At 49.2% G+C, this 25,093-nt stretch overlaps 1 protein-coding gene across 2 annotated transcripts; it reads right to left on the minus strand.

The window, feature by feature from the left end:
• Window positions 1–561: 561 nt before the first annotated feature.
• YIPF5 (Yip1 domain family member 5) lies at window positions 562–17,028 on the minus strand. 2 transcript variants are annotated; one of them, XM_083181573.1, is made up of 6 exons: window positions 16,839–17,028; window positions 9,951–10,067; window positions 8,670–8,839; window positions 5,959–6,104; window positions 2,966–3,147; window positions 562–1,076 (listed from the first exon to the last, which is right to left on the minus strand). In XM_083181573.1, the coding sequence occupies exons 2-6, from the start codon at window positions 10,055–10,057 to the stop codon at window positions 914–916; spliced, it is 768 nt and encodes a 255-aa protein (XP_083037699.1). In that variant the 5' UTR covers window positions 10,058–10,067; window positions 16,839–17,028; the 3' UTR covers window positions 562–913. The 2 variants fall into 2 exon arrangements, with proteins under 2 accessions (XP_083037699.1, XP_083037700.1); XM_083181574.1 differs by lacking the exon at window positions 16,839–17,028 and having other exon boundaries at window positions 9,970–10,067.
• Window positions 17,029–25,093: the final 8,065 nt, after the last annotated feature.

Raw genomic sequence — 25,093 nt, forward strand, 5'->3', positions numbered from 1 at the left:
GAGCTAAAATGGAAGAGAAGATCGGTCCCCGGAGGCCAAAATTTGTCAAGGTGCTCGTAAGAAAGCCCCAGTGTAGCCTGTCAAAGGCCTTTTCGGCATCTAAAGACAGGAAAATAGCTTCCTCTCCCGTCTTAGAAACATAGTCTGCAGATCAAATACCCTTCTGGTATTATCGGTTGCTTGGCGCCCTTTTACAAAACCAACCTGATCTGGGTGGACCAGATTGGGAATGAGGGGGGCTAACCTATTGGCGATTAACTTTGAAAAAAAAAAGTTTGAGATCTGTGTTACGGAGGGCTATGGGCCTATAGTTCTGGCAAAGTGGGGGGTCCTTTCCTTGTTTGTGGATCGTGATAATGCGGGCTTGTAGCATTTCATCCGGGAGCGAGCCACGCACAGATTTCTTAATACATACTTCAGTCAGGTCAATTATATCATCTGCGCACACGCAGAGACAACCCAAAACCCAGGACTGTTGGGGTGTCTTGAGGAGTGCCTTTGGGAACCACTGCCCTAGTGCTTACCCAGCCGTTAACTGACACAATATAACTATTAGAACACTGACAGTTTAAATAACTTTATTATAAAAATGTACAACAATCAACTCAGAGTTTTCTTTATTACTACAATTCAGTTTCCACATTGTGCCCATTTTAGGAGTCACCTAAGCCCCCCAGTGCGGCTTCATCCAGTAAACACATACAATTTAGCTTTTTTTTTTTTTAACTCTTAAAGCAAAGATATTCTGAGTCACTTCAGTACTTAAAAGTTCTATATAAAACATGGACACAAGCTGTACGTCACTTGTTCCCTCCAAAATTTGCATTATAACAAACAGTTGGTCCATGACGACAGACTAGATTGGTCTTGAAGGTGTGTTAGGCCCCACAGCAGTCCCATTGTAGCAGTCCGATCAAAACACAGAAATCAGGGCAAACACTCCATAAAGTAAAGCACAAGGATAGGCCACAAGGAACTGCTGTCCCTCCATAGCCAAAGCAGAAATGAAGAACTTCGAGGCAGAGAAACTGCACCAGCCAATCACTAACGCTGTGAGGAGAACGCCCACAATGCCTCTGGAAAAAAAAAAATAATAATGTGTAAAAAACACTTAAAATATCTTGACTGGATTAGACAAAAAGCACAATTATAAATAAGCACGCGCACCCGTTTCTCTAACAGTTCCCATTGTGAGACTCTAGCCAAGCCGGAGACCAGGACCTGCTGGTAACAGGTTAGTATGCAGCCATGGGAGGTAGGGAGTGGGACAGTACTGATTAAGGATGGGTAGAGCTGCGGACAGAAAAGGGGAATGAGTCTAAACAAAGTGCAGATTGATGTGACAACGGCTACGTTACCAATTTATCTAACAGTCTCCTACTGTTGGGTCCTCCTAACGGCTCGAAACACTAGCCAGCTGTCAAAGCCTTAAGGCTTTAGGAGTCTATGTACTAAGCCTTTCAGAGAGATAAAGTACTAGCCAATCAGCTGCTAGCTAGCTGCCATGTTACTGGCTGGGTTTGAAAAATGACAGGAGCTGGTTGGCTGCTACTTTATCTTTATGTGGAGATGGTAAGGAGACTGAGTTGACCAGGGGATACTTTATGCTGCGGCCATTATACTTGTCGTATAGGTTGCACATACACTATAATATATTGGAACTAGGGAAGCCAATCCAGGGGCATTTTTTTTTAATCCTGGGACTCGGGATTGAAAAATGCTCAATCCAGGGATCTGCTTCCCTAATAAAAAACAAAAAACATCCCGGCCTCCTATGTTTACTTACATGGGTGGCTGCGACCAGAAGCAGAACAGTGGTGCGGCCGGGAACCGAGTGGTGCTGTATCTCTGACCACGTCACGCTGCGCACATCTGCAAAGCCGGGGATGGGTGAAGCAGGCTAGCATCTGAGCGGGTGCTCAGATGTTGCCTGGCATTAGACTACGCATCCAGAAATCACAGGATTGGACACTCCAATCCCGGGATTGAAATACCAGCAATTTTGGATGTAAAATCCCAGGATCTAGATATTGGCCACCATAATTAGAACCTTGAGGCCAGCTTGCACCAGCAAAGAAGGGATTTGCTGAACAAATGCAGATTTTAAATTTTATACAATTAGGGTGGCCAATCCCAGGATCGGCGGGATCCTGGGATTTGGCCCCAAAATGTCTGGGATTTCAATCCTGGGATTGTAGTATCCAATCCTGGGATTAGACTGCATATGCGCAGTCTAATGCCAGGCAGCCCGGCTGTTCGCGAACCAGAGTGATTCGGTCATAGGTCATGCTGCGCAGGCCGCAGCGCTGCACCACCAGCGTCTGCACCCGCTCACCACTGGGCCTCCCCCAGCGGCAAGCGTCATAGCAACCGCCGCCCTCCCAAAAAGTCTGGCAGTATGGGGCACAGGGGCCATTTTCTTTTAGGGATGCCAATCAGGGGGATTGGCATCCCTAAAAGAAAATGGCCCCTGTGCCCCATACTGCCTGACTTTTTGGAAGGGCGGCTGGCAGCAGTGGTGCGGAGGCAGGCGGTTGCTATGACGCTTGCCGCTTTTTGAGCATTTTTCAGTCCAGATTCCCGAGATTGAAAAAAATGCCCCAGGATTGGCATCCCTATATACAATAGTTTGGTGAGCTAAAGAGGCAAACCATATAGGAGAAAGGCAGTTTTTTTACTACCCCAGAATGCTTAGTGAAAGGTTAATCTGTGTACACACCCGGCTGACGGGCAGCCAATGTAATGATACAGGTCACTGTCGTTTGTTGAATTGTCCTCTGTCGTGGAGCACACCCAAAGGGGTGACTCGGCAAACGACGTGTGGGAACACGTGGTAGTGGGTATGAGCCTATTACAGGTAGGTCTGTTCCGCCGGACCAGATAACATACCACCTGCTGTGTACCCGGTTTTAGTACATTTTTCAAAACATTGATATACGAAAGACAGAAGGAATAGGTTACTTACTGCAAAGAAAACACGACAGCAAAGCCAGACAGGATAATCATTGGTAGAAGACAATAACCTAAGACACTGGAAACGCAGCCGAATGAAACGCCGGTCATACTCATCAGATTGAGTAGGCAAAACATTCCTAAGCATCCAATTGCACTGATCCCGTAAACATAGCCAAACTGAATCTTACCAGCCTGTATAGAGGGGGACGAGAAAACAAAACAAACATGAAACACAGATCTAGGGACCATTACCCAGATATTGGCACATGCAGACACGCAGCTTTCATTTAGCATTTCTTTATGTAGTGGATAAAACGATAATTTCTGGGTGATGGTACACAGATCTCTAGGTCATTTGTTAATCTTGTGAAATCATCTTCCTAGCATGTTTGTTCTGGTATCTATTCATATAGTACTTTAGGATTCCCGTTGGAAGGTTTTCCATACTCCTTTGTGACATGGGGAGTGTTTGTAAGTAAAGCAAAAAAATAAAAAAAAGTCGGACCCTATTTCTCCTGAGCTCCCCGGGAGAGCTGCAGGGGGCAGGAGAGTAAAAAAAACCAAAAAAAAAAACCTTCGGTACCTGGTGTAGTTTTGCGGCAGGGAAAATCGCATTGCATGCGATGGTACTTTTGTAGTTTAGTTTCCCCTGCCCGCTGATCGGATCGCATGCGATTTAACACCCCCCCACTATCCACGCCACGTCGTAAAATCAACTCCACGCCGACGTGTATAGTGGGGGTATGAACAAGTTGGGAGGATGCATACTGCAGGCGCTCGCTCGCCACGCTTCGGGGGTGGTGTGGATAGTGGGGGTGTGCTAAAATAGAATCTGCGGGCAGGGGAAACTTGAAACTACAAAAGTACCATCGCATGCGTCGGAACACTTTTGTTGCCTTAGAAATATAATATTATTATTATTTGTGCACAAACCATTTCAACGTGAAACATTTACACGTTTAAGAACAAAGCCATCTAAAATTCATTTCTATAAAAGGTCTGGACCGTTTTGCTGTAAGGTCTTGTATGGGTTATACCTGCTCACATTAGTCTCTACTTCCACTGGTATATTTATTTTTACTTTCATATATAGATGCTATTGGTCACATAGGATGAGGCAAGTAAAGCTGGGTACACACTGGAGCAGTGGTAGCCAACCCTAGCCCTCAAGAGCTACCAACAGTTCACATTTTCCAGACAACCTAGCTGCTGCACAGCTGCACTCATTAATCACTGACACATTTTAAAAGATACACAGATGGAGCTAATTAGCTCACTTGTGATTCTGTGAGGAGACCTGCAAAACCTGCACTGTTGGTAGCTCTCGAGGACTAGGGTTGGCAACCCCAGCACTGGAGTAAAATCAACCTGATGTGTTGTTGTTTTGGGCTGATTTGAAAAACACATCTGGCCGATATACAATTTGCAGGTGCCCTTGGTCTCTAGCAACGTCATTCTCGTTTATGTTCTGCACATCATAATATTTTACATACACATTACTATATCTCTCAATGTATCCAGATTCTGATATATCTGCTGGGTACTATAGCGTGTACCCAGTCTTATACCCCTTTTACACCGCCGAAAAATCCGGGTCAGCGGCGGGTCAGACCCGGATCCGCGGCGGTGTAAATGGGGGGTATCCGTTTCCATTTACACGGGTCCTCTACCCAGGTCCTGACCTGGGTAGAACACGGATAGGACCCGTGTAAATGTCGGTGTAAATGGTCCCGCTGCGGGTGCAGGCACCCGCAGCGGGTCCACAGCGTGCAGCGCTGGGGAAGATGTTCCCAGCTGCTGCGGGAGGAGGGGGGTCCCTGCGGCTGCTGAGGAGAGGGGGGTACCTGTCAGCCTGCTGTGCTGGGGGTACGGGGGTGCTGGGGGTACCTGTCCTGCCTGCGGTCGGATCTCAGCGGAGAAGATGATGTGCGCCGCTGCTGTATCACCCCCCCGCATCCGGCAGCCGGTCCCTGCGGCGTATGGAGTGTCAGTATCGGCGGTCCCTCCAGCGCATAGGAACTAGTACTAGTTCCCATGCGCCAGAGGGACCCCCGCCACTGACACTCCATACGCCGCAGGGACCGTCTGCCGGGGAGGGGGGGGGGTGGTACAGCAACGGCGCACATCATCTTCTCCGCTGAGATCCGACCGCAGACAGGACAGGTACCTTCAGCACCCCTTGCACCCCCCAGTACCCCCAGGTACACCAAGCACAGCAGGCAGGACAGGTACCCTCCGGCACCCCCAGCACCTTAAAAAAAAAAAAAAAAAAAAACACTTAACCTGGGTCAGCCCTGATATATATATATATATATATATATATATATATATATTATATTTCTATATATTATATATTTCTATATATATATATATATATTTCTATATATATATATATATATATATATATATATATATATATATATATATATATATATATATATATATATATATATATATATATATTTTTTTTTCTATAAATATATATATATAAAATATTATTTAAGGCAGGGCTGACCCAGGTTCAGTGTAAATGGTGCAGACCCAGGTCCGACCCAGGTCAAAGTGCTGTGTAAATGGGGTATAAAGCAGGGTCAGACCCTGGATACTCCAGCATTCAAAGACCAGGGTCCGACCACGGTTTTTGGTGTAAAAGGGGTATTAGGAAGTTGAACAAGGCAGTTACAGGCTAACTGCTGAAACTTACATACACATTACATGGCGAAAAGCAATGAAAAAAAAATAAATGATACATACATAATTTCATTTTTTCTAATTAAAAATATATCTACATTTATTAGAGATCTTAAAATATATTCTTAAGTTACTGTACACTACTAAACCAATTAGTTAAGCAATAGCTATTTCATATATATAAAAAAAAAAAAAAATATATAATAATAATAATAATATTATTATAAGGAACCATTGCACACGCACTCATCAACATTAGAAGTCTTACAAGTAATACATTTAAATGTTTGAGAACAAACAAAAACAAATTACCAATAATAGTGTGGCTCCAAACGCAAGACAGAAAACCATTGGTCCGGCCAAATCCGTTTCATTCATGATGCGGCCATCTGCGACCTTTAGTGGATGCAGCACCGTTAAGGTCTTCTGCCAAATGTGGTCGAAATTGATACCGAGTTCTGCCGAGTACATACAGAATATGAATGGGAGAATGCAATTGGACATGAATATGTATACAAAACACATATTTGAAGGGCAAGATAGCCACTGTTATCTGATGCTTAATTACGTGCTCGTAAATACTATGCTATTAGATCTTTGCCTTTGATATTCTATACAAATAGGACTATTTACACGATAACTAATGTAATTTGTTCAAACAAAAAGCTGATTAATTAAAGTGCAACTTGAGTGACTTTATACCGTGACTTATGGGTAATCAGTTAGAAAATCTTAAGTCTTTTTTTAGTACCACAGGCATTCCCTGCCTGTTGAATAATGTATTTGAAAGATATGGCCAATTAAGCCAGCTCTTTTTCATAGGATTTTCTCTGTAGCACAGACAAATTATGTAGTATATACACTAATGTGTTGTAGGAATGGAACAGGGGATTTTTTTTCCAGCCTGTACAGTAAATAGTGTTCATTCTAGCACCCACCATATTTGAAAACACATGCAGTTCCTCTTCCCTGCCTAGGGTGTCGCTGTCTGCTGTAGTGCTTCTAGCACAGTGTGGTCTGTATATCAGCACTAATATGCAAACCAGACCTGTGCTAGAAACACCACAGAAGACAGCGACATCCCAGGAAGGGAAGAGGAACCGCATAGGTTTGCAATATGAAATTATATATATATATATATATATATATATATATAAATTAATTAATTAAACAAATACTCAAAATAAGTAGAAGCATTTCTAGAGAAAAAGCAAACAATAGCAGGAACCATGCATTCATGATATTTAGTCAAACACAATCATCTTGTGCAGCATAAGAATTATTAGACAAACAATGAACAATGGTGCTGGAAAAAAGACTGAGCTCACAATACAAACAGACCAACCTTTATTCAATGGTAAAAATAATCAGTTTTCTATTACAGCTGTTTTAATGACCTTTGAATCAGAACATGACCTTTGCATATGCAGTAACAAGAAAGCTGGCAACAGTGTACTGGTGTGTACACACTGGTACAATCAGCATGAGATTTTGACTATATAGTCCAAATCGCATGCAGATCGCACAGGTTTTTTACCTTGCGATCCCGATGCGCGCTCCCGTGGCAGCACAAGTCAAAACCTAGATAGACAGGGAAGCAATGACTATACAGTGCAGACCTGCACTATAAAGTCAAAATCGCATGAAGGTTGGGTGGCTTGCCGTGCGATTCTATCCTGATGCGATCTGATCGCATCGGGATTGAATAGAAAGCCTAATCGATCGTGTGTACACACCATAAGACTATATACAGTACATTGATGAGTTGTGCATACATTAATTCCATGCCCAGTAACTGTAGTTCTAAAACAAAGGTAGGTACGATGCAATTTTAAAAGAGGGATTGGAATGGCCCCTTATCTATAGTTTAAACAGAGTTGATGTCTCAGTTCTAAGAAATTATTTATAGCAGCATCTCTCTGCCAACAATCATACATGTCATTTGTCAAAAACTAATAAGAATTCCCCCAATGAGCCTATTCCCGTATATAACATTGTAGTCAAGCAAAGGGACACTAATTTCTCAATACCAGCTAAGCCACTTTCCTTATTCAGGAAGTACTCTAGTGTTCCCGATAGGCTGTTTTAGCCCCGCTAAATCAGCCTGCAGTCTGTCCTGCCGGAGTGCCCGGGCCGTCGCATCGCTGAAGGGGGCTTGCCCGGCCATGGCTACGTCCCGGCAGCTCAGTGACGTAGTCATGGCCGGGCAAGCCCCCTTCAGCGATGTGGTGGCCCGGTCACGCACACATGTGCGATGCGGCGGACCGGGCACGCCTCCTGCAGTGACGTCGGCGGACCGGGCACGATAACATAATGTATATAATCTAGTGTGAACACACTATGGGGTGTATCCAATCAGCACCGATATTTTCTGACAGGGAAAATATTGGCACTCACCTATTCAATGCTGCCATTAACGACATAATTGAAAGGTGTCAGATCCGATAAAAAAAAAAACTAATCTGTTTTGTCGTAAACTTCCATGGATTGTGGAATTCCATGACGTTTTTCAAGAATCCGTGTCCGTATTTTGGTGATAGACTTTCCGACACTCATGCCGAATGTCAATGTGCTGTCGGACCGGATGAAAACGGCCCAGGATTCCGACTGTCAGAATCCTGAATTGTTAACAATGTACACTCCCGCGGATCTTTAATCTGTCGCCTGAACATGCATTCAAATTTTACTAGAACGCCAATAACTGCATGTTCAGCAGGGGCTCGCTGACGTTACTGAATGATATCGTTCAGTTGTCGTATGCCCAGGAGCTGCGGCGATATAGTTAATGATATTGTTCATTGAGCATATTGAATATTGAAGGAGCATATTGAATAGTGTATACGCACATGTTACATCAGACTGTTATAGAGCACTATTTCTGCTGTTAACAGCACAAATTCAACCACTGAAGATCACGTTCTTCCCCATTTCGTGGTCAGAGACCTGTGTCTTACAGGCTAAAAGCTATAGTTATTATTATTTTTTTTCATTTTTAAATGTGCAGAATAAAGTGACATTTTTACCTTCTAATAAGGGCGGCTCATCATCAAAACCGCTTCCGTATACAGATTCTGTTGAAGTAGGAGTGTAAGTTTGTGTGGGCTGATAAATCTGTCCGGCATAAGGCTGTTGTTGATTCATCATTTCTGGTGGAACAAATCCACCTTGTTGACTATAATCATATTGGTACTGTCTGTGTAAGAGGAACGAATAAAGCTTTATATTCAATTTAAAGCAGATAAGTGCACAGAGCAGCGCATACAAGTAACAAATGAATGAGTAGTATGTTAAAAAAAGAAAAAAAATGTGAACCATAACTGCTTTATCCTAATAAAAATATAATAAAAAAAGAAAAAAAAAAAAAAGTATAAAATGAACAATCTTAAGGATACACAACATAACGAGAAATTGTCCAATAAATCGCATAATGTGTACCCAGTTTAAGTCCATCTTTTAATGATATTCATGCTTGAACACAGGTGGTTAAATATAAACTGAGGTACTAATGAAGTCACTTCTGCTCTGCTCAGGTATCCTTAACCACTTGAGTGGTATGACCAGAAATTTTCTGAACTCAGCTGCGCTGCGGCAGCGGGCCGTCCCAGAAAATTTCCGGGCATACCACTAAAATTAATATGTGTGCCAGTGGTGTCCAGGTGCGCATTAGCTGTCGTCCCCCCCCCCACCCCCCTCCCAGGGGTCGCTCTGCTCTCCTCCCCTCAATCCCGCTCAGCTCCGGCGATTGTACGCTGCAGCTCCCCCTGCCCCCGACGCCATTAGTTCTTCTAGTAAATAGCAGGCGGCAGGCTCAGGGAAGTTCGGCACGACTCAGGGGGGACTTGGATTTCAGGCGACCGAGTCCTCCAGAGCCGCCCCCACCAATAATCCCGAGCCTGCCACCTAATATGATCGGCGGCTGGGGCAGGAGCTCCGGTGGACGGTGTGCGGAGCAGAGATGGGGGTGGGAAGGGGGTGGGGGGGGGGGGGTGGGGTGGGTTTGCTGGGGCAGGACAAACCTGCTGGTAGGTTTGTCCTGCCCCAGCAAAACCCACCACTCAAGGGGTTAAAGCATGGACTATTAGGTGTAAATATACTAAAAGTTTCTAAAAATTGAGAGATAATGTTGCTCCTGGTAAACAATTAGATTCTGTGTATCATTTTTCTAGGGCGCAATTAAGAAATAATAGACAGAATCGGATTGGTTGTCATGGGCAACATCACCCCTTTTCATACAATATGAGACGGACATACAACTATGAGTTAGAACATGTTACAAATATTTCATAATATAAGGATCAAATTACTTGTTATATTGTCCTCCACCTGCATTGTAATTGTAACCCTGATTCTGATCATCAATACTGTAGCTGGTCTGGTAGAACTCTTGATTGAAGTTATCAAAGTTTGACATGGCAGCAGCTCTGAGGACCAAAGAATATATCCATTAATGAAAAATGATTAAAAAATAGGAATTTGGTACTCACCGTTAATTCCCTTTCTCCGAATCCGTAGGGGACACTGAAGTCTACGCTGGGGAATAGAGTGGTGTATCGGAGGAGTCGGCACTTTAAGAAACTTGAACTGTGGTATGGCTCCTTCCCCTCTATTCCCCCCTCAGACCTCAGTCTTAGTTGACCGTGCCCGAGAGGAGAAGAGAGACCAGGGAATCCCCAATAGAGAGAGAGAAAGACATTAACAAAAAACGAACAACCATACTACTCAGCAGGCTGTCACCAACACCCAGACGCATGCATAACCAAACATAACTGCATGCGCTAAAAATAACCCCCCCCCTTTAGGCCTGAACAGTGCCGGGAGGGTGTTCAGTGTCCCCTACGGATTCGGAGAAAGGGAATTAACGGTGAGTACCAAATTCCTATTTTCTCCTTCATCCTTGGGGACACTGAAGTCTACGCTGGGGACGTCCCAAAGCCATCCCCACGGGTGGGAAGGCACTGGGCATCCTGAAGCACCGCACGGCCGAAACTGGAGGCAGAGGCCGCAAAGGTGTCAAACCTATAAAACTTAACGAAAGTATTAGGGCCCGACCAAGTGGCCGCCCTACATAACTGTGTCAGGGAAACTCCCCTGGCAGCGGCCCAGGAAGGCCCCACCGAACGGGTGGAATGGGACGAAATCCTGACTGGCGGTGACTGTGAAGCATGAAGGTAAGCCTGCTTAATGGTGAGACAGATCCACCTAGCCAGAGTCTGTTTAGACGCTGGCCAACCCCGCTTTGCCGAAGAATAAAGGACAAAAAGTGAATCCGACCTTCTGAGATCCTTGGTCCTATTCACATACACCTGCAAGGCTCGGACCACGATCAGCGAGGCGGAATCTCCCGTAAGAGCTGGAACCACGATTGGCTGATTTAGGTGATAAGATGAAACCACCTTAGGCAAATAATCCAACCTGGTCCGAAGCTCAGCCCTGTCCGGATGAAACACCAGGTAGGGAGACCGGCATGAAAGAGCGCTAAGATCGGACACCCGGCGTGCCGATGCCAACGCGAGCAGTAACACCGTTTTCCAAGTTAACAACCGCAAATCAATAGAGTCCAAGGGTTCAAAAACACTTGACTTAAGATAGTCCAAAACTAAGGAAAGATCCCAAGGTTCCTCCGGAGCCCGCACTGGGGGCTGAAGGCGGAGAACCCCGCTCAGAAACTGCACCTCAGGAATGACGGCAAGACGCCGATGAAAGAAAACTGACAATGCAGACACTTGTACCTTAAGGGACCCTAGGCGCAAACCCGCCTTAAACCCGGACTGCAGAAACTGCAGCAACCGAGACAAAGAAAAAACAGCCGTGGGCAAGTTACGGCACTCGCACCACGCTACATAGGCCTTCCAAATACTATAATAATGCCGGGAAGTAACCTCCTTCCTGGCTCTTATCATAGTGGGAATCACTGACTTAGGAATTCCTCGTCTGCTCAACAGTGCGGCCTCAACAGCCATGCCGTCAAACGAAGTTGCCGTAAGCCTTGGTAGGCGAACGGCCCCTGCTGTAGAAGATCGTCCCTTAGAGGTAGCTGCCATGGATGATCTATCAGGAGCCCCTGAAGGTCGGCATACCAGGGACGACGAGGCCAATCCGGTGCCACCAGGATGACCGTGGACCTCTCCCGCTTGATTCTTCTGAGTACCAACTGAATCAAGGGCAACGGAGGGAACAGATAAATGAGGGAATAGTTCCACCTCGCGGTCAGCGCGTCCGTCGCTACCGCCTCTGGATCCCGAGACCTGGAACAATACAGCCGCACCTTCCGATTGTTCCTGGAGGCCATCATGTCCACCTGAGGCATCCCCCATCGGTGGGCGATCTGGGCAAATACCTCCGGATGTAAGGCCCACTCCCCAGGGTGAACATCCTGGCGACTCAGATAGTCCGCCTCCCAGTTGTCCACCCCGGGAATGAAGACCGCTGACAAGGCCAGAGCATGCCGCTCTGCCCATTGCAGAATTGGACGCACCTCCTGCATAGCTCCGCGACTGCGCGTTCCGCCCTGCCGGTTCACATAAGCCACAGCCGTGGCATTGTCCGACTGAATGCGAATCGCCCTCCCCCGGAGGATCCCGTCCGCATAGGACAAGGCCAGACGAATCGCGCGAAGCTCCAAGATGTTTATAGATAGCTTCGCCTCCTGAGACGACCAACGACCCTGGAAGTGCTGCCCCAACACAACAGCTCCCCAGCCCCGGAGGCTGGCATCGGTCGTGACTATCGTCCAATCCCAGATTCCGAACCGTCGGCCCTCCAACAAATTGGCCGACAGTAGCCACCACTGGAGAGAGAGACGGCTGCAAGGCGATAAAACCACCATCTTGTACATGTGCAAGTGGGAGCCCGACCACTTCCTGAGCAGGTCCAATTGAAAGGTCCTTGAATGGAAACGGCCGAACTGAAGAGCCTCGAACGAGGCTACCATCTTGCCCAGCAATCGAATACATAAGTGCACCGACACTCTCCGAGGTCGAAGCACCTGCCGAACCAACTCCTGCAGGGACAACATCTTTTCCCGAGGCAGAAAAACTTTTTGAACCTCCGTGTCCAAAATCAACCCCAGGAATACAATCCTTCTTGAAGGATTCAGCTGAGATTTCTGGTAGTTGAGGATCCAGCCATGGTTCAGTAACGTCTGGCAGGTTACCTGAATCGCCTGCGTCAACTGATCCCTGGATTCGGCCTTGATCAGTAAATCGTCCAAATAAGGAACGATCTTTACTCCCAGAGAATGAAGCAACTCTACCATCACTGCCATTACCTTGGTAAACAGACGTGGCGCCGATGAAAGGCCAAAAGGCAGAGCCCGAAACTGAAAATGGAGATCCCTTATCGCGAAGCGAAGAAACTTCTGATGCGGGACGTAAATGGGAATATGCAAATAAGCATCTTTGACATCCAAAGATGCTAAAAATTCCCCCGGCTCCAGCCATGCAACCACAGAACGAAGAGACTCCATTTTGAATCTGTGGTACGTGATGTATTCGTTTAAAGCTTTTAAATTCAATATTGGTCGAACCGAACCGTCCGGTTTCGGAACCAGGAACAGGGGAGAATAAAACCCCTCTGTGCGTTGTTCGGAAGGAACCGGCATTATAACTCCTGCGGTCAACAGCTTCTGTACTGCTTGAAGAAGCAACTGACGGTTCAATTCCACGTGAGGCAAACCTATTGTAAAAAACTGGTGAGGAGGAGTACCGGAAAACTCCAGTCTGTACCCCTGCGCAATGACGGACAGAACCCACTTGTCCTTGCAAGACCCCTCCCAGGCCTGCCGGAAGTCCAACAGGCGAGCCCCTACTCTGGGATCCCCCAGGTAGGAGGGCCGGGAGTCATGCTGCTGGATTTTCGGTTTGCTTGACATCTGCGCGCCGAGCGGCTGGTCCTGAGGAAGTGGTTGCCCCACCAAACCCTCTGCCTCTGCCACGAGAAGCGGTAAAGGATCCTCTGGACTTACCTCTGAACTTAGGTGCCCCCCGAAAGGAGCGAAAAGCCGGCCCTTGATAAGGCTTTTTGGGAGGAGGGGCCGCGGAAGGCAGGAAAGTTGATTTGCCTCCTGTGGCCAGAGAAATCAACTTGTCTAACTCCAGCCCAAATAAGACCTCTCCCGTAAACGGAAGAGCCTCTACCGCCCTTTTAATGTCCGCCTCCGCTTGCCAATATACATCGCAGATTCCCGCATCTGTTCTGCTAACTGAATGAACTCCTCAGAAGAACCCTGATCATTCAGACCCTTTGACAAATCCTCCGCCCATTTCTCCATGGCCCTACTGACCCAGGAGATCACAAGAATGGGCCGAAGTGAGACACCTTAAACTTTTTTTCTGGAGACCTCCAAATATCCAGAAGAGGTTTCTCCAATTCCATAGACTCTGGGAAGGTGACCACTGCCTTAGCAGACCTCCCAAAAATAGAAACCTGCGTCGGCGGCTCCTGCTCGCTAACATTGAGGGTAGATTTAATAGCCTGAATGAGGGCCTCTATACCCTGGGCCTCCTCCTGAGGAACGTCCTCCACAGGATCGATAGGATCCTCCTGAAACATATCCCCTTCCAAAGGGTCCCCCGGTTCATCCTCTGAAGTATCTCCCTGTAACAATAAAGGAACACCTCTTTTCCTCGGGGTAGGGGGAGCACTTGCGGACCCAGAAGGCACCGCAGTGGCTTGGACCAACGCCTTCACTGATGTAATCAGTTCTCTGGCCCAGGTAGGCTCCGCAGCAGACATGGAAGCCAGTTGCACATGCAATGACTCCCTGTCCCTGCGAGACGCAGCCATCTCTGATGCCAGAGTGGCTAACACACTGGTAACTCCCTCAGTGTTCAGAATAGGGACCTGACTCTGCCCAGCATCCCCTTTGAAGCAATCCTTACACAAGGATACCCCCTTCACATGCTGCGTAAACTGTTGCTCACACTTAGTGCATACAAACAGCTTTGGAGAAGCTTTTGACTGAGACTTGGTTGCCATGCTGCACACACACCCCTTACACACACACAGGTGGAAGGAGGTGAAATAAGCCAGACAAAGAGAGCCCCCAACAAGGACCCCACACCAAGAGCAAAAGCACCACACTAATAGGGGGAGAGGAGCGCACCTTCCCCGAATTAGGCCCACCTGATAATCTCTCCAGCGGGGAAGTCTCACAAGAGAAAATCCCCTCCACTCACCCAGCGCAGCATTCAATAATATCCAGGCTGAAGAGGGAGAGAAAGCGTCCTGCTGTCCTGTTCCAGAGAACTGTAGAGGCACAGCAGACAAGGGAGCAGCGTGGCAGGCACCGGCGTCTGACGCTGAGGACTGCAGCTAGGACGCGACCACTCACTGGTCCGCCCCTTCCGTCCTCATCAGAGCGCGCGCTGTATACAGCGGCGCTGATTGGCTGTCTGCTCCCTGCTGGACCAGCGAATTAACCCTGGTCCAGCCGTCACCCAGCGCTATGCGCTCGCACGCCCTGCTCTCTCCGGCGGGCGACTAGGTCGCGGCCCCGTAACACAAGCCGCAGGCAGCTGTGGCGGGACCCAGACGCCGATGCGTCTGTGACCGGAGTCAGCCGCGTGCGCCGCAAGCGGTGCCGCTCTGACCCCCCCGGAGAGCTATCCCACGTCGCAGGCAGCCGGCACGCGCTGGCTGCCTGTCTCATAAAAACCAAGCAAAAAACAAAAGGCCCCAAACGGAGCCCCTTGCCCAGGGATCCGACTCCTCCGGGCACTAAACTAAGACTGAGGTCTGAGGGGGGAATAGAGGGGGAGGAGCCATACCACAGTTCAAGTTTCTTAAAGTGCCGACTCCTCCGATACTCCACTCTATTCCCCAGCGTAGACTTCAGTGTCCCCAAGGATGAAGGAGAAAAGCCCAGCATGATCAGTGCACTGCCATCGGGTGTTATCCCTATGTAGAACTGTTCTGTCCTGCAGGGGGGGAGCAGTTAAAATCCCGGCGGTCTGGATCCCGGCGTTCAGAATCCCGACACTTTCTCCCTCCGTGGGTGTCCACGACACCCCTGGAGGGAGAATAAATTAGTGTGCCTAGCGTAGCGAGGCACCGGGCCCGCTGCTGCACAGCGAGCCCGCAAGGGGGGGGCGATCCACATCCCCCCCCCCTTATCGGGATTTCCGCGGTCGGGATTCCGGCGTCGGGATTTTGAACGCCGGGATCCCGACCACCGGGATTTCATACTGCTTCCCTGCAGGGTACTGTGTGGATAGACATAGGTGTATCAGTGTGATGATGGCAAACTCTAGCAGGGAATGAGCGCATACCTCCCAACTGTCCTGGTTACAGCGGGACAGTCGCGCTATTTGGAGACTGTCCCTCCCACAGGTGGAAGCATCCCACAGGTGGGGGCAGTTGGGAGGAGCAGGAGATCACTCTGCTGCGATGATCGGTGAAGAGATGCCGTATGCCTGCGCATGGAAAAGCACAATGATATTGTTAACAATATTGTTATTATGCATATGCTGTTATAATGCCAGGAAGGGGTGACATTAGCCCCTCCAGAGGTGGGCTTCGGTCACCAAAGCTGTTATAATGCCAGTAGTTGCAGGTGGGCTGCGGCGATCACTACGGTTATGTCAGGAATGGGGGTGGGCTGCGGTGACCACTGCTGCTATAATGTCAGGAGAGGGGTGATATTAGACCCTCCTGGTGTGGGGTGGGCTGCGGGGACCACTACTGTAATGTCAGAAGGGTGGCGGGTGACAGTAGACCCTCCAGGGGTGGGCTTTGGTCACCAAAGCTGTTATAATGCCAGTAGTTGGGGACGGGCTGCGGCGATCACTACTGTTATGTCAGAAGGGGGGTGACATTAGACCATCCTGGGGTGGGCTGCGGTGACCAATGCTGCTATAATGACAGGAGGGGGGTGACATTAGCCCCTCCTGGGGTGGGCTGCGGTGAACAATGCTGCTATAATGACAGGAGGTGGGTGACATTAGCCCCTCCTGGGGTGGGCTGCGGTGACTAATGTTGGTATGACACCAGGAGATGGGTGGGCTGCAGTGAGCACACAGAATTATGGCTACCAGGAGAAAGGTCCACTGGGGCCATGTATGAGTGAGGACGGCTGACAGCCCAGTGCACTGTATATATGGACACAGAGTGCAATACAGCAAACATCAGGCCTGCAGCAGGCTATGACAAGACTGACGCTGCAACCCTTCCCCGAGCCCGCGTCCCTCACTCACCGCCTAGTCAGGGTACACCACCACCGCGGCCTCCTCCTCCTCGGTCCCCTACACTACACCGCCGCAGCTTCTTCGCCACGTACGCGTACCCTGTCGAGAGAGTGAAGCAGGAGGGGCGGAGCAAAGCACTGTCAGGGAGGAGCAGGAGTTGGCTGCGCCGGCCTTGCATCCGCCCTCGCTGCTGGCTCACGTAACACGCCTAGTCATTGGCCAGGCAGCACCATTGGATGGCACCATTGGATGAAACTGCTGACAATCAGTGGGCGGGCGGAGACCTTCCGGGCGATCAACGTGGGTTCGCCCGGATTGGCTGCAAGCTGGGTAAAGGGGGTGGGCTGAGTGCGCTAATAATTGTAACCAATGCGGTTCCACGTATGGTGTCACGTGGTGAAAGCCCTGTTCCGTGCTCTCGTCTTCCCGCCTACGTAATCTTTCCAGCGTCAGCTCTCGCGGGACCCTGGTTGCCTTATATAGACGGGTGCATGTGCATGCCATGTAGAGATGGGCAAAACGGGTCTCTGAGCGGACCCGGGTCGACCCGGGTCGGTCAGTGAAAAGATCTAGATCCTTTGGGCGGCTCTGCGGCTCACTTTGTGTAAAAAAGACAGTTATTTATGGTTTGAGTTAGTGTACCATACCTCCCAACATGACCCTTTCCAGGAGGGACACAATGCTCTGTTTCTGGACTTCCCTCTTAATGTTTGATTGTTATTACCTGTGTGGAAACACCTTTCTTACCCATTTACCTGTTTAGAACAGGTAATAGCAATCATTCGTTAAGAGGGAAGTCCAGAAACAGAGCAAAGTCGTAGGTCAGAGATGGGGAACCTTTGGCCCTCCAGCTGTTGTTGGACTACACATCCCAGCATGCCCTGCTACAATTTGCTATTTGGCCATGATAAAACTGTTGCAGGGAATGCTGGGATGTGTAGTCCAACAACAGCTGGGGCCAAAGGTTCTCTAACCCTGACCTAGGTGGTGCACTTAACATAGATTGTTCTCCACAGTATTAGCCCGCAGAATCTATGGTTTTACACACAGGGGAAATTGACTAATAATTGAATAGCCCTGCGTGGTAAACACAGTAGATAATTGAATATTGAATACGTTGGGTTTGCCCCCTTATATATCTCAGGGTCCCTTCCTGTGGGGCTACCGGTCTCTGTACTACTACTACAATTAGCCTGTAGCCCCTCCCCTTGAATATCTCCCCAATAGGCCCTCTCATCCGAGCCGGGCAGTGCGATGTGTAGGCATAGACTACAATGGGCTATCGCCATCTCAGAATGGCGGTAGCCCAGGGGTGCGAAGCCGGACTGCCCGATGTTGGTACATCGGGCAGCTTCGCATCCCCCATAGAAACCTATGGGGATGCGGCCGGCGGCGCTGAAAGGGGGATCGCAGCAGGGATCGGAGATTCCTGCTGCGGTTCCCCGATGATACATTTAGGGGATATTGGCTAGAGTAGAAGATACCATGTCTCTGGTACATGTACAGCTGCTAGCCAGGGAGTACACGGAGGTAGGGTTACCACCTTTTTGTTGAGAGATTCCCGGACAGTGGCCCGCCCCTTGACACACCCACAGCCCACCCACTGACCCGCCCCCAGCCACGCCCTTTGACCCGCCTTATGTTGATTTTTTTTTAACCTTTGCTTCAATTTCATTCTTGATTTTGCATACCATAATGCCAGTTACATGTTACATCAAACACAGTAATTACCATTACACGTCATGCCACACACCGTGATGCTCATTACACGTTATGCCAGGACACAACAAGTTTTTTTGTAAAGAAGGGACATAATGAACAGTGCGCGCCATAGGAGCGCACCAAAAAATTTCAAAATAATGCCGATTACACGTCACACACCCATTACATAGTATACAAAATGCCATAGTATACCACATGCCATAATGCCCATTACATGTTATGCCACACACCGTGATACCCTTTACACATTATGCTTATTACTTTTTATGCCAGGACTCGTAATGCCGATGACACATCACACAACCATTATATAGTATACCACATGCCATAAAGCCCATTACATATTATGCCACACACCGTAATGACCATTACATGTTATACCAAAAACCATAATGCCCATTACACATTATACCAAACACCGTAATGCCCATTACACATTATATTAAACACCATAATGCCCATTACACGTTATATCAAACACCATAATGCCCATTACATATTATGCCAGGGCTTTTTTTGTAAAATAGGGACAATAAGGTAGGGGAGGGGGGGGATAGGGTTAGGCAGTAGGTATAGGCTACAGAGAGGAAGCTTTAGGCAATGGTGCACAGTATAAGGGTTAGCAATTAGCAGGGAAGGTTAGGGTAAGCTGCTGGGGTGCATTACGATGGGGAAGCTGGATAGTTACCTGCAACAATTATAAGGACGGTGTTCTAGAACAGAAGACACCCCCCCCCAGTAACACAATCTCCCTTTAGCAATACATAATCCCCCCCCCCCCAAATCAGACAGAACATCAACTCCCCCTAGCCCAAAACAGTTCCCCTTATCATAGAATAGTCAGACATATTGACTCCATCTAGTAATACAATTGCCCCTCCTTCCTCCCCTTAGCACTAAATAGTCCTCCTTCCCCACAGTCCGATCATCTCCCCCAAGTACAGAATAACCCCCACCACCTTTCCTCCCTCCCCACACACACACAGTAAAACTTTTTTTTTTTTTTTTTTACACTCACAGCGGGTGCCGATCCGATTGGCTCTAGTCTGTGTCCCAACCGAGTCCTGCATTATGTGCACAGTGCAGCATCAATTCGGCTGGCAGGCACCATCTGATTGCGGCCAGGGTTGAGCAGCAGGGCTCAGACAGAGGCAAGGGCTGGATGCGCACCAGCTCTTCATCCATTATCTGCTGCGGCCGCACTGACGTGCTTTGCTGTCATTCAAGGCAGCGTGACCCAGTAATGCACTGAGGGGGGCATGGGAATAGTTGACAGGCAGCCCCGGTCCTTAGACCTGCTGCTGCTGCTGCCAATTAAAATTCTGTCCCAGTCTACTGGTCCCCGCTGTTATCCTGAGCCGGCCGGCTCTGATTAAGATGTGCTTATTAGAAGGTGCCTGTAAGAGGCGTAACTAGTGGTTTGTGGGCCCCATAGCAAAATGTTGAAAGGCATTGAGAGAGAGGGTGTGAGGGAGATACAGGGAGAGGATGTGAGGGAGAGATGGGAGAGAGAACGTGTCAGGTATAGAGAGCGGGGGAGAGAAAAAGAGACTGTTAGAGGGAGAGGGAAGAAAGAGGGATGGGAAGTGTGGAGAAAGAGGGTATAGAGGAGAAAGAGTGATACTAGGGGCAGAGAATGATAGAGAGGTAAGACAGAGGGCAAGGGAGAATGTGTTGAGAGAAAAAGAAGTCCAGGGGGTAGAAAGAGCTGGCATGGGGAGAGAAAGAGTGGAGAGACGGCAGGGGAGAGAGAGATTGTGTGGGAGAGGGGACACGGGAGGGTATGGGTGAAAACCGGACCAGGACATAACCCCCGGACCGCCGGACCAGACATCAAACTCTGAATTTTGGAGCTTGTAGCGTCCGGTCCGGGGGGTGTCCTGTCCGGGGGGGCTGCCTGTGACACCTGTCACCAAGTAGAGGAGGAGGGGGTAGAATAAAGCCTCCCTGTATGGTCCGGGCATGTAGCAAAAACCAGACGGACCGGACCACACAGGGAGGCTGTAATCCCCCCTCTCCCATGTCCCTGGTGATAGCTATAACAGGGACCCCCCCGGACAGGACCCCCCCGGACCGGACCCTACAAGCTCCGGACTGCAGATTTTGATGTCCTGTCCGGCGGTCCGGAGTTTAGCCCGGGTCCGGTTTTTACATAGTCCCATAATGGGAGAGAAAAAGTAAAAACAAAAGGGGATGCCGAGAGAGTGAAAATAAGAGGAGACTGGTGGTGGTGGGAGGAGAGGTTTGAGAGAAGGGGAGGAGGGGAGACAGAGAGGGGGATTGAGAGAGCCAGGGGGAGAGAGGGGGAGAGAGGTAATGTGTGGGAGGGTGAGGGGGGAGCGATGGGGGTTGAGAGGGGGGAGAGGGTAAAGAGCAAGGGGTTTGACAGGCTTCAGTTTGTCCCCCTTACCCAGTGCAAACGGCACTGTATACATCAGAAGTGGCAGCTCTTCCACTCACCAGCCCCCAGCGCCGGGTCTCCCATTAAACTGCAGTGCCGTCTCCACTCCTGTGCGGCTCCGGACCTACTCCTGCGGTATTGGGTCTCCTGATGTGGAGCTGCGTGTGCTGATGTGCTGCCAGATCTCCTGGTGCGCCAGCACTGTCTGATGTGTGGAGACAGGTTTCCTGATGTGTGCATTGTGATGCGGCGCTGGCCGGGTCTCCTGTGTGGGCAGCGCATATCATGTGCGCCGGGTCTCCTGGTGCGCTGCTGGGTCCTGGTTATCCTGTGAGGGCAGCGTGTCGGGTGCTTGGCATGTCACTTATGTGGCACCGCCACTGAGGGAGGACTGCGCTGCCGCTGCCCTATTAGAAAAAAAAAAAAGCCTCTCTCACCCACCAGGTTCCCGGACAATGTATAGTCCGGGAACACCACCCATCCGGACTCCGGACAGGGGGTTTAAATTCCGGACTGTCCGGAGTAATCCCGGACGGGTGGTAACCCTACACGGAGGGTGTCAGAAGGAGAAGAGGAGCTTACAGCGGGATGCGGCTCCTTAAAGCGTTCTGTACATTGCACATTTTAGAGAAATGTAATGACATCATCTCCAAGCGCCAGGCCCGCGGTGATCCCCGCCGGGACCACTGATCGCCGTGCTGGGGACAGCCCAGCACCAAGGTAAGCTGCTGGGCTGCCCCCAGCCCCCGTGCACCCCTCCAGCCATAGACCTGGAGGTGAATGGATGCCTCTCACCGGCATCCATTCACCTCCTCCGCTGCTGTCTGCTGAATATAGCAGACAGCAGCGCAGGCTGTCTGTGCCCCCCTGTCCAACCTGCGGATGCTGCGGTCCCCCATTGATGTAAATGGGAGCCGGGTCGGATGACCCAGTGTACCCATTTACACCGACTGCCCTCTACCCAGGTCATAGTCATGTTCTACCCAGGTCAGGACCTGGGGAAACAGTTGTTTGGTCGACTGAACTAGGTCGACATTAGGTCAACAACACTAGGTCGACATGCTGAAAGGTCGAAATGGTTTTAGGTCGACGTGGTTTTAGGTCGACATGGAACAAGGTCGACGTGGTTAGTAGTAGTAGTACGTTTATTTATAAAAAACAAATGACAAGGTAACATACAGGGTGTGTTGAAAAAGTCGGCGTGGTTACAAGTCGACGTGGTTTTACGTCGACATGGAACAAGGTCTACATGGTTATAGGTCAACATGAGGAAGGTCGACAGGTCATAAGGTCGACATGGGGATTTTCACTGTTTTTTTGAGCCGACATGTGCCGACAGGCAGTATTTCATGCCCTACCATCCACTAGGGCATGGAGTGAGATTATAATAGTGTGGCGAGCGAAGTAAGCCACTGTGCGCGAAGCATTGCGAGCGATGCGAGGGTCCGATTTCACTTCCAACTGTGTTGACATTCGGGTCAAAAAACAGCGAAAACCCCATGTCGACCTTATGACCTTTCGACCTTCCTCATGTCACCCTAACGTCCATGTCGACCTAAAACCACGTCGACCTTGTTCCATGTCGACCTTTCTGCATGTCGACCTAGTGACTGTCTGACCAACGCTTGTCTGACGAACAATCCAGTTCCCAGGACCTGGGTAGAAGTCCCGTGTAAAGGGACACGGCGTGTCCCATGTACACTGCCGCTGACCGGAAATCTGACCCGCTGAAGACCCGGGGTTTTGCGGCGGTGTAAAAGGGGTATTAATTTTGCTCGTTGTTGCCAAGGGGGATTAAATTTGTTCATTGCCAAGGGGGACTAAATTTGCTCATTGCCAAGCCCCCCCCCCCCTCCAAATAAAGTTAAAAGAAGGCCCCCTCCCCTCCAAATTAAAGTTAAAAGTACTACACAGCCCAGCAAACTCAGATCTAGTAAAAAAAAAAAAAACATGTGCACTGCCTAACTAAAGTCTGTGTGTCTGTGAGAATGTGTGTTACTTCTACACAACTTTCTATGATACTGTACTAGTAGAAGATGGTGTGAAGCAAGCTTGCAATGCCTCTGCTGAGTCTGCTGTTGACCTCCTTCAGGGCTTCAAAAAGAATCTAGATCTGCACATGATACAGCTGCAGCAGCAGCAACAACACAAGCAGGCTTGTTTTTCTATTCACTCAGTCTCCAATTAGAAGAAAATATCTCAGCTGCCAAAGGTGGCAGTGCTGAGCTCAAGCAATGCATTGTATTGTATGCAATGTTAAGCGAAACTGATCCGGATCACCATTTTGGGATCGGTGGATCCCTCGTTCTTTGAAAGAAACCGTTCAAAAGAACCGGTTCGTTCACGAACGACCCATCTCTAATGCCATGTGGGGGTGGGTGGGTCACGGGTGTGTGCATTGTAAGACACGGTAGTGTACAGAGTAGGGATGGTGTAATGTAATATTTGAGGGTTAGATAGCTTATGTTTGTCGTTGTGCTGAGTTATGATCAGGTTCATTAGGAACAGGCGTAGGTGCAGCTGCATCTGACCACAGCAAAGCATGACCTGCTGATATGTGGCAGGCTATCTCTTATATATTTGGCTACATCTGTCACTCAAAGTGGGGCAGATGTATTAAGCCTTAACAAGAGATAAATGAAAGTGTGATAAGGAGAGATAAATGCCCAGCCAATCCCCTGCTAACTGCCATGTTACAGGCTGTGTTTGAAAAAAGTCAGTAAGGAGCTGATTGGCTGGACGTTTATCTCTCCTTATCACACTTGCATTTATCTCTTGTTAAGGCTTAATACATCTGCCCCAGTGTGTCTGAAGCTGTAACGCTGGGTGGAGCCTCTGACTCACATGACAGAGAACCAGCCCAGTGAGCCCACAGTCATAGGAGGGACACAATGCTCTGCTCCTGCACTTTCCTTTTAATGTATGATTGCCATCACCTGTGTTGAAGCACCTTTCCTATCAATTAACCTGTTCAACACAGATGGAGGTAATCATACATTAGGAAGAAAGTCCAACGGCAGAGCATTGTGTCCCTCCTGGCATAGGTCATGTTGGGAGGTATGCACAGTGCCTCCCCATGTTACCCAGCAAAGACACAGCTACTCACCAGACACACCAGGTGAGCGCCCCACATACCTCCCAACATGACCCTCTCCAGGAGGGACAGAATGCTCTGTTTGCATCTTAATTTAGGATGGTCATCACCTGTTTTAAACAGGGTAATTGATAAGAAAGGTGTTTAAGCACAGGTGATGGTAATCCATAAATTAAGAAGAAAGTCCAGAAACAGAGCAATGTGTCCCTCCTGGAGAGGGTCATGTTGGGTATGCACCTCCCTCCCTCCCCCCCCCCCCATTCACGGCATCCCCACGATTAAATGGCACATGCAAAACACTGACATGGCTATGGTCGACAATGAAAAAGGTTGACAAGATTTATTTTTCACTTTTTCAATGTTTTCATATTCATTCTCATGTGTCGACATGGACACCAATGAAGTGCCACACTTATGTCAACATTTACATGTGTTGACCTTTCTTGTGGCGATTCGCGGCACCACCCGCAACCCCCCTCCCGCGATTTGCAGCACACCCCCCGCAATTCACGGCACCCCCAGTGACTCCCGCGATTCGCGGCCCCACCCCGTGACACCCCCCCTCCTGCGATTCGCGGCACCCCGCGACCCCCCCTCCCGCGATTCGCACCAACCCCCTGGGCCCCCCTCGCGAGGTTCACGGTGCTGGCCACGACCCCCCAAACTGCGATTCCCCACTTCTGACCCCCATCCTGTCATTGCGGCAACCCCCCGCCCCCACGACCCACCCTCCCGCGATTCACTGCAACCCCCCGCGCCCCCCCTCCCACGATTCGCGGCACCCACACCCCCCCCGTGACCCCCCCTCCCGCAATTCACGGCATCCACCCACGACCCCTCCTCCCGTGATTCGCGGACACCCCTCACCTCCTCCCTCCCCCCCCACCCCCGCGCACGATTCACGGCAACCCCAGGATTAAATGGCACATGCACGGCTATGGTCGACAATGAAAAAGGTTGACATGAGTTTTTGAAGATTTATTTTTCTTTTTTTCAATGTTTTCATATTCATTCTCATGTGTCGACATGGACACCGATGAAGTGCCA

Source organism: Crinia signifera, chromosome 4, assembly GCF_055691185.1.
Source record: "Crinia signifera chromosome 4, ASM5569118v1, whole genome shotgun sequence".
In the NCBI taxonomy this organism is placed as follows: Eukaryota; Metazoa; Chordata; class Amphibia; order Anura; family Myobatrachidae; genus Crinia; species Crinia signifera.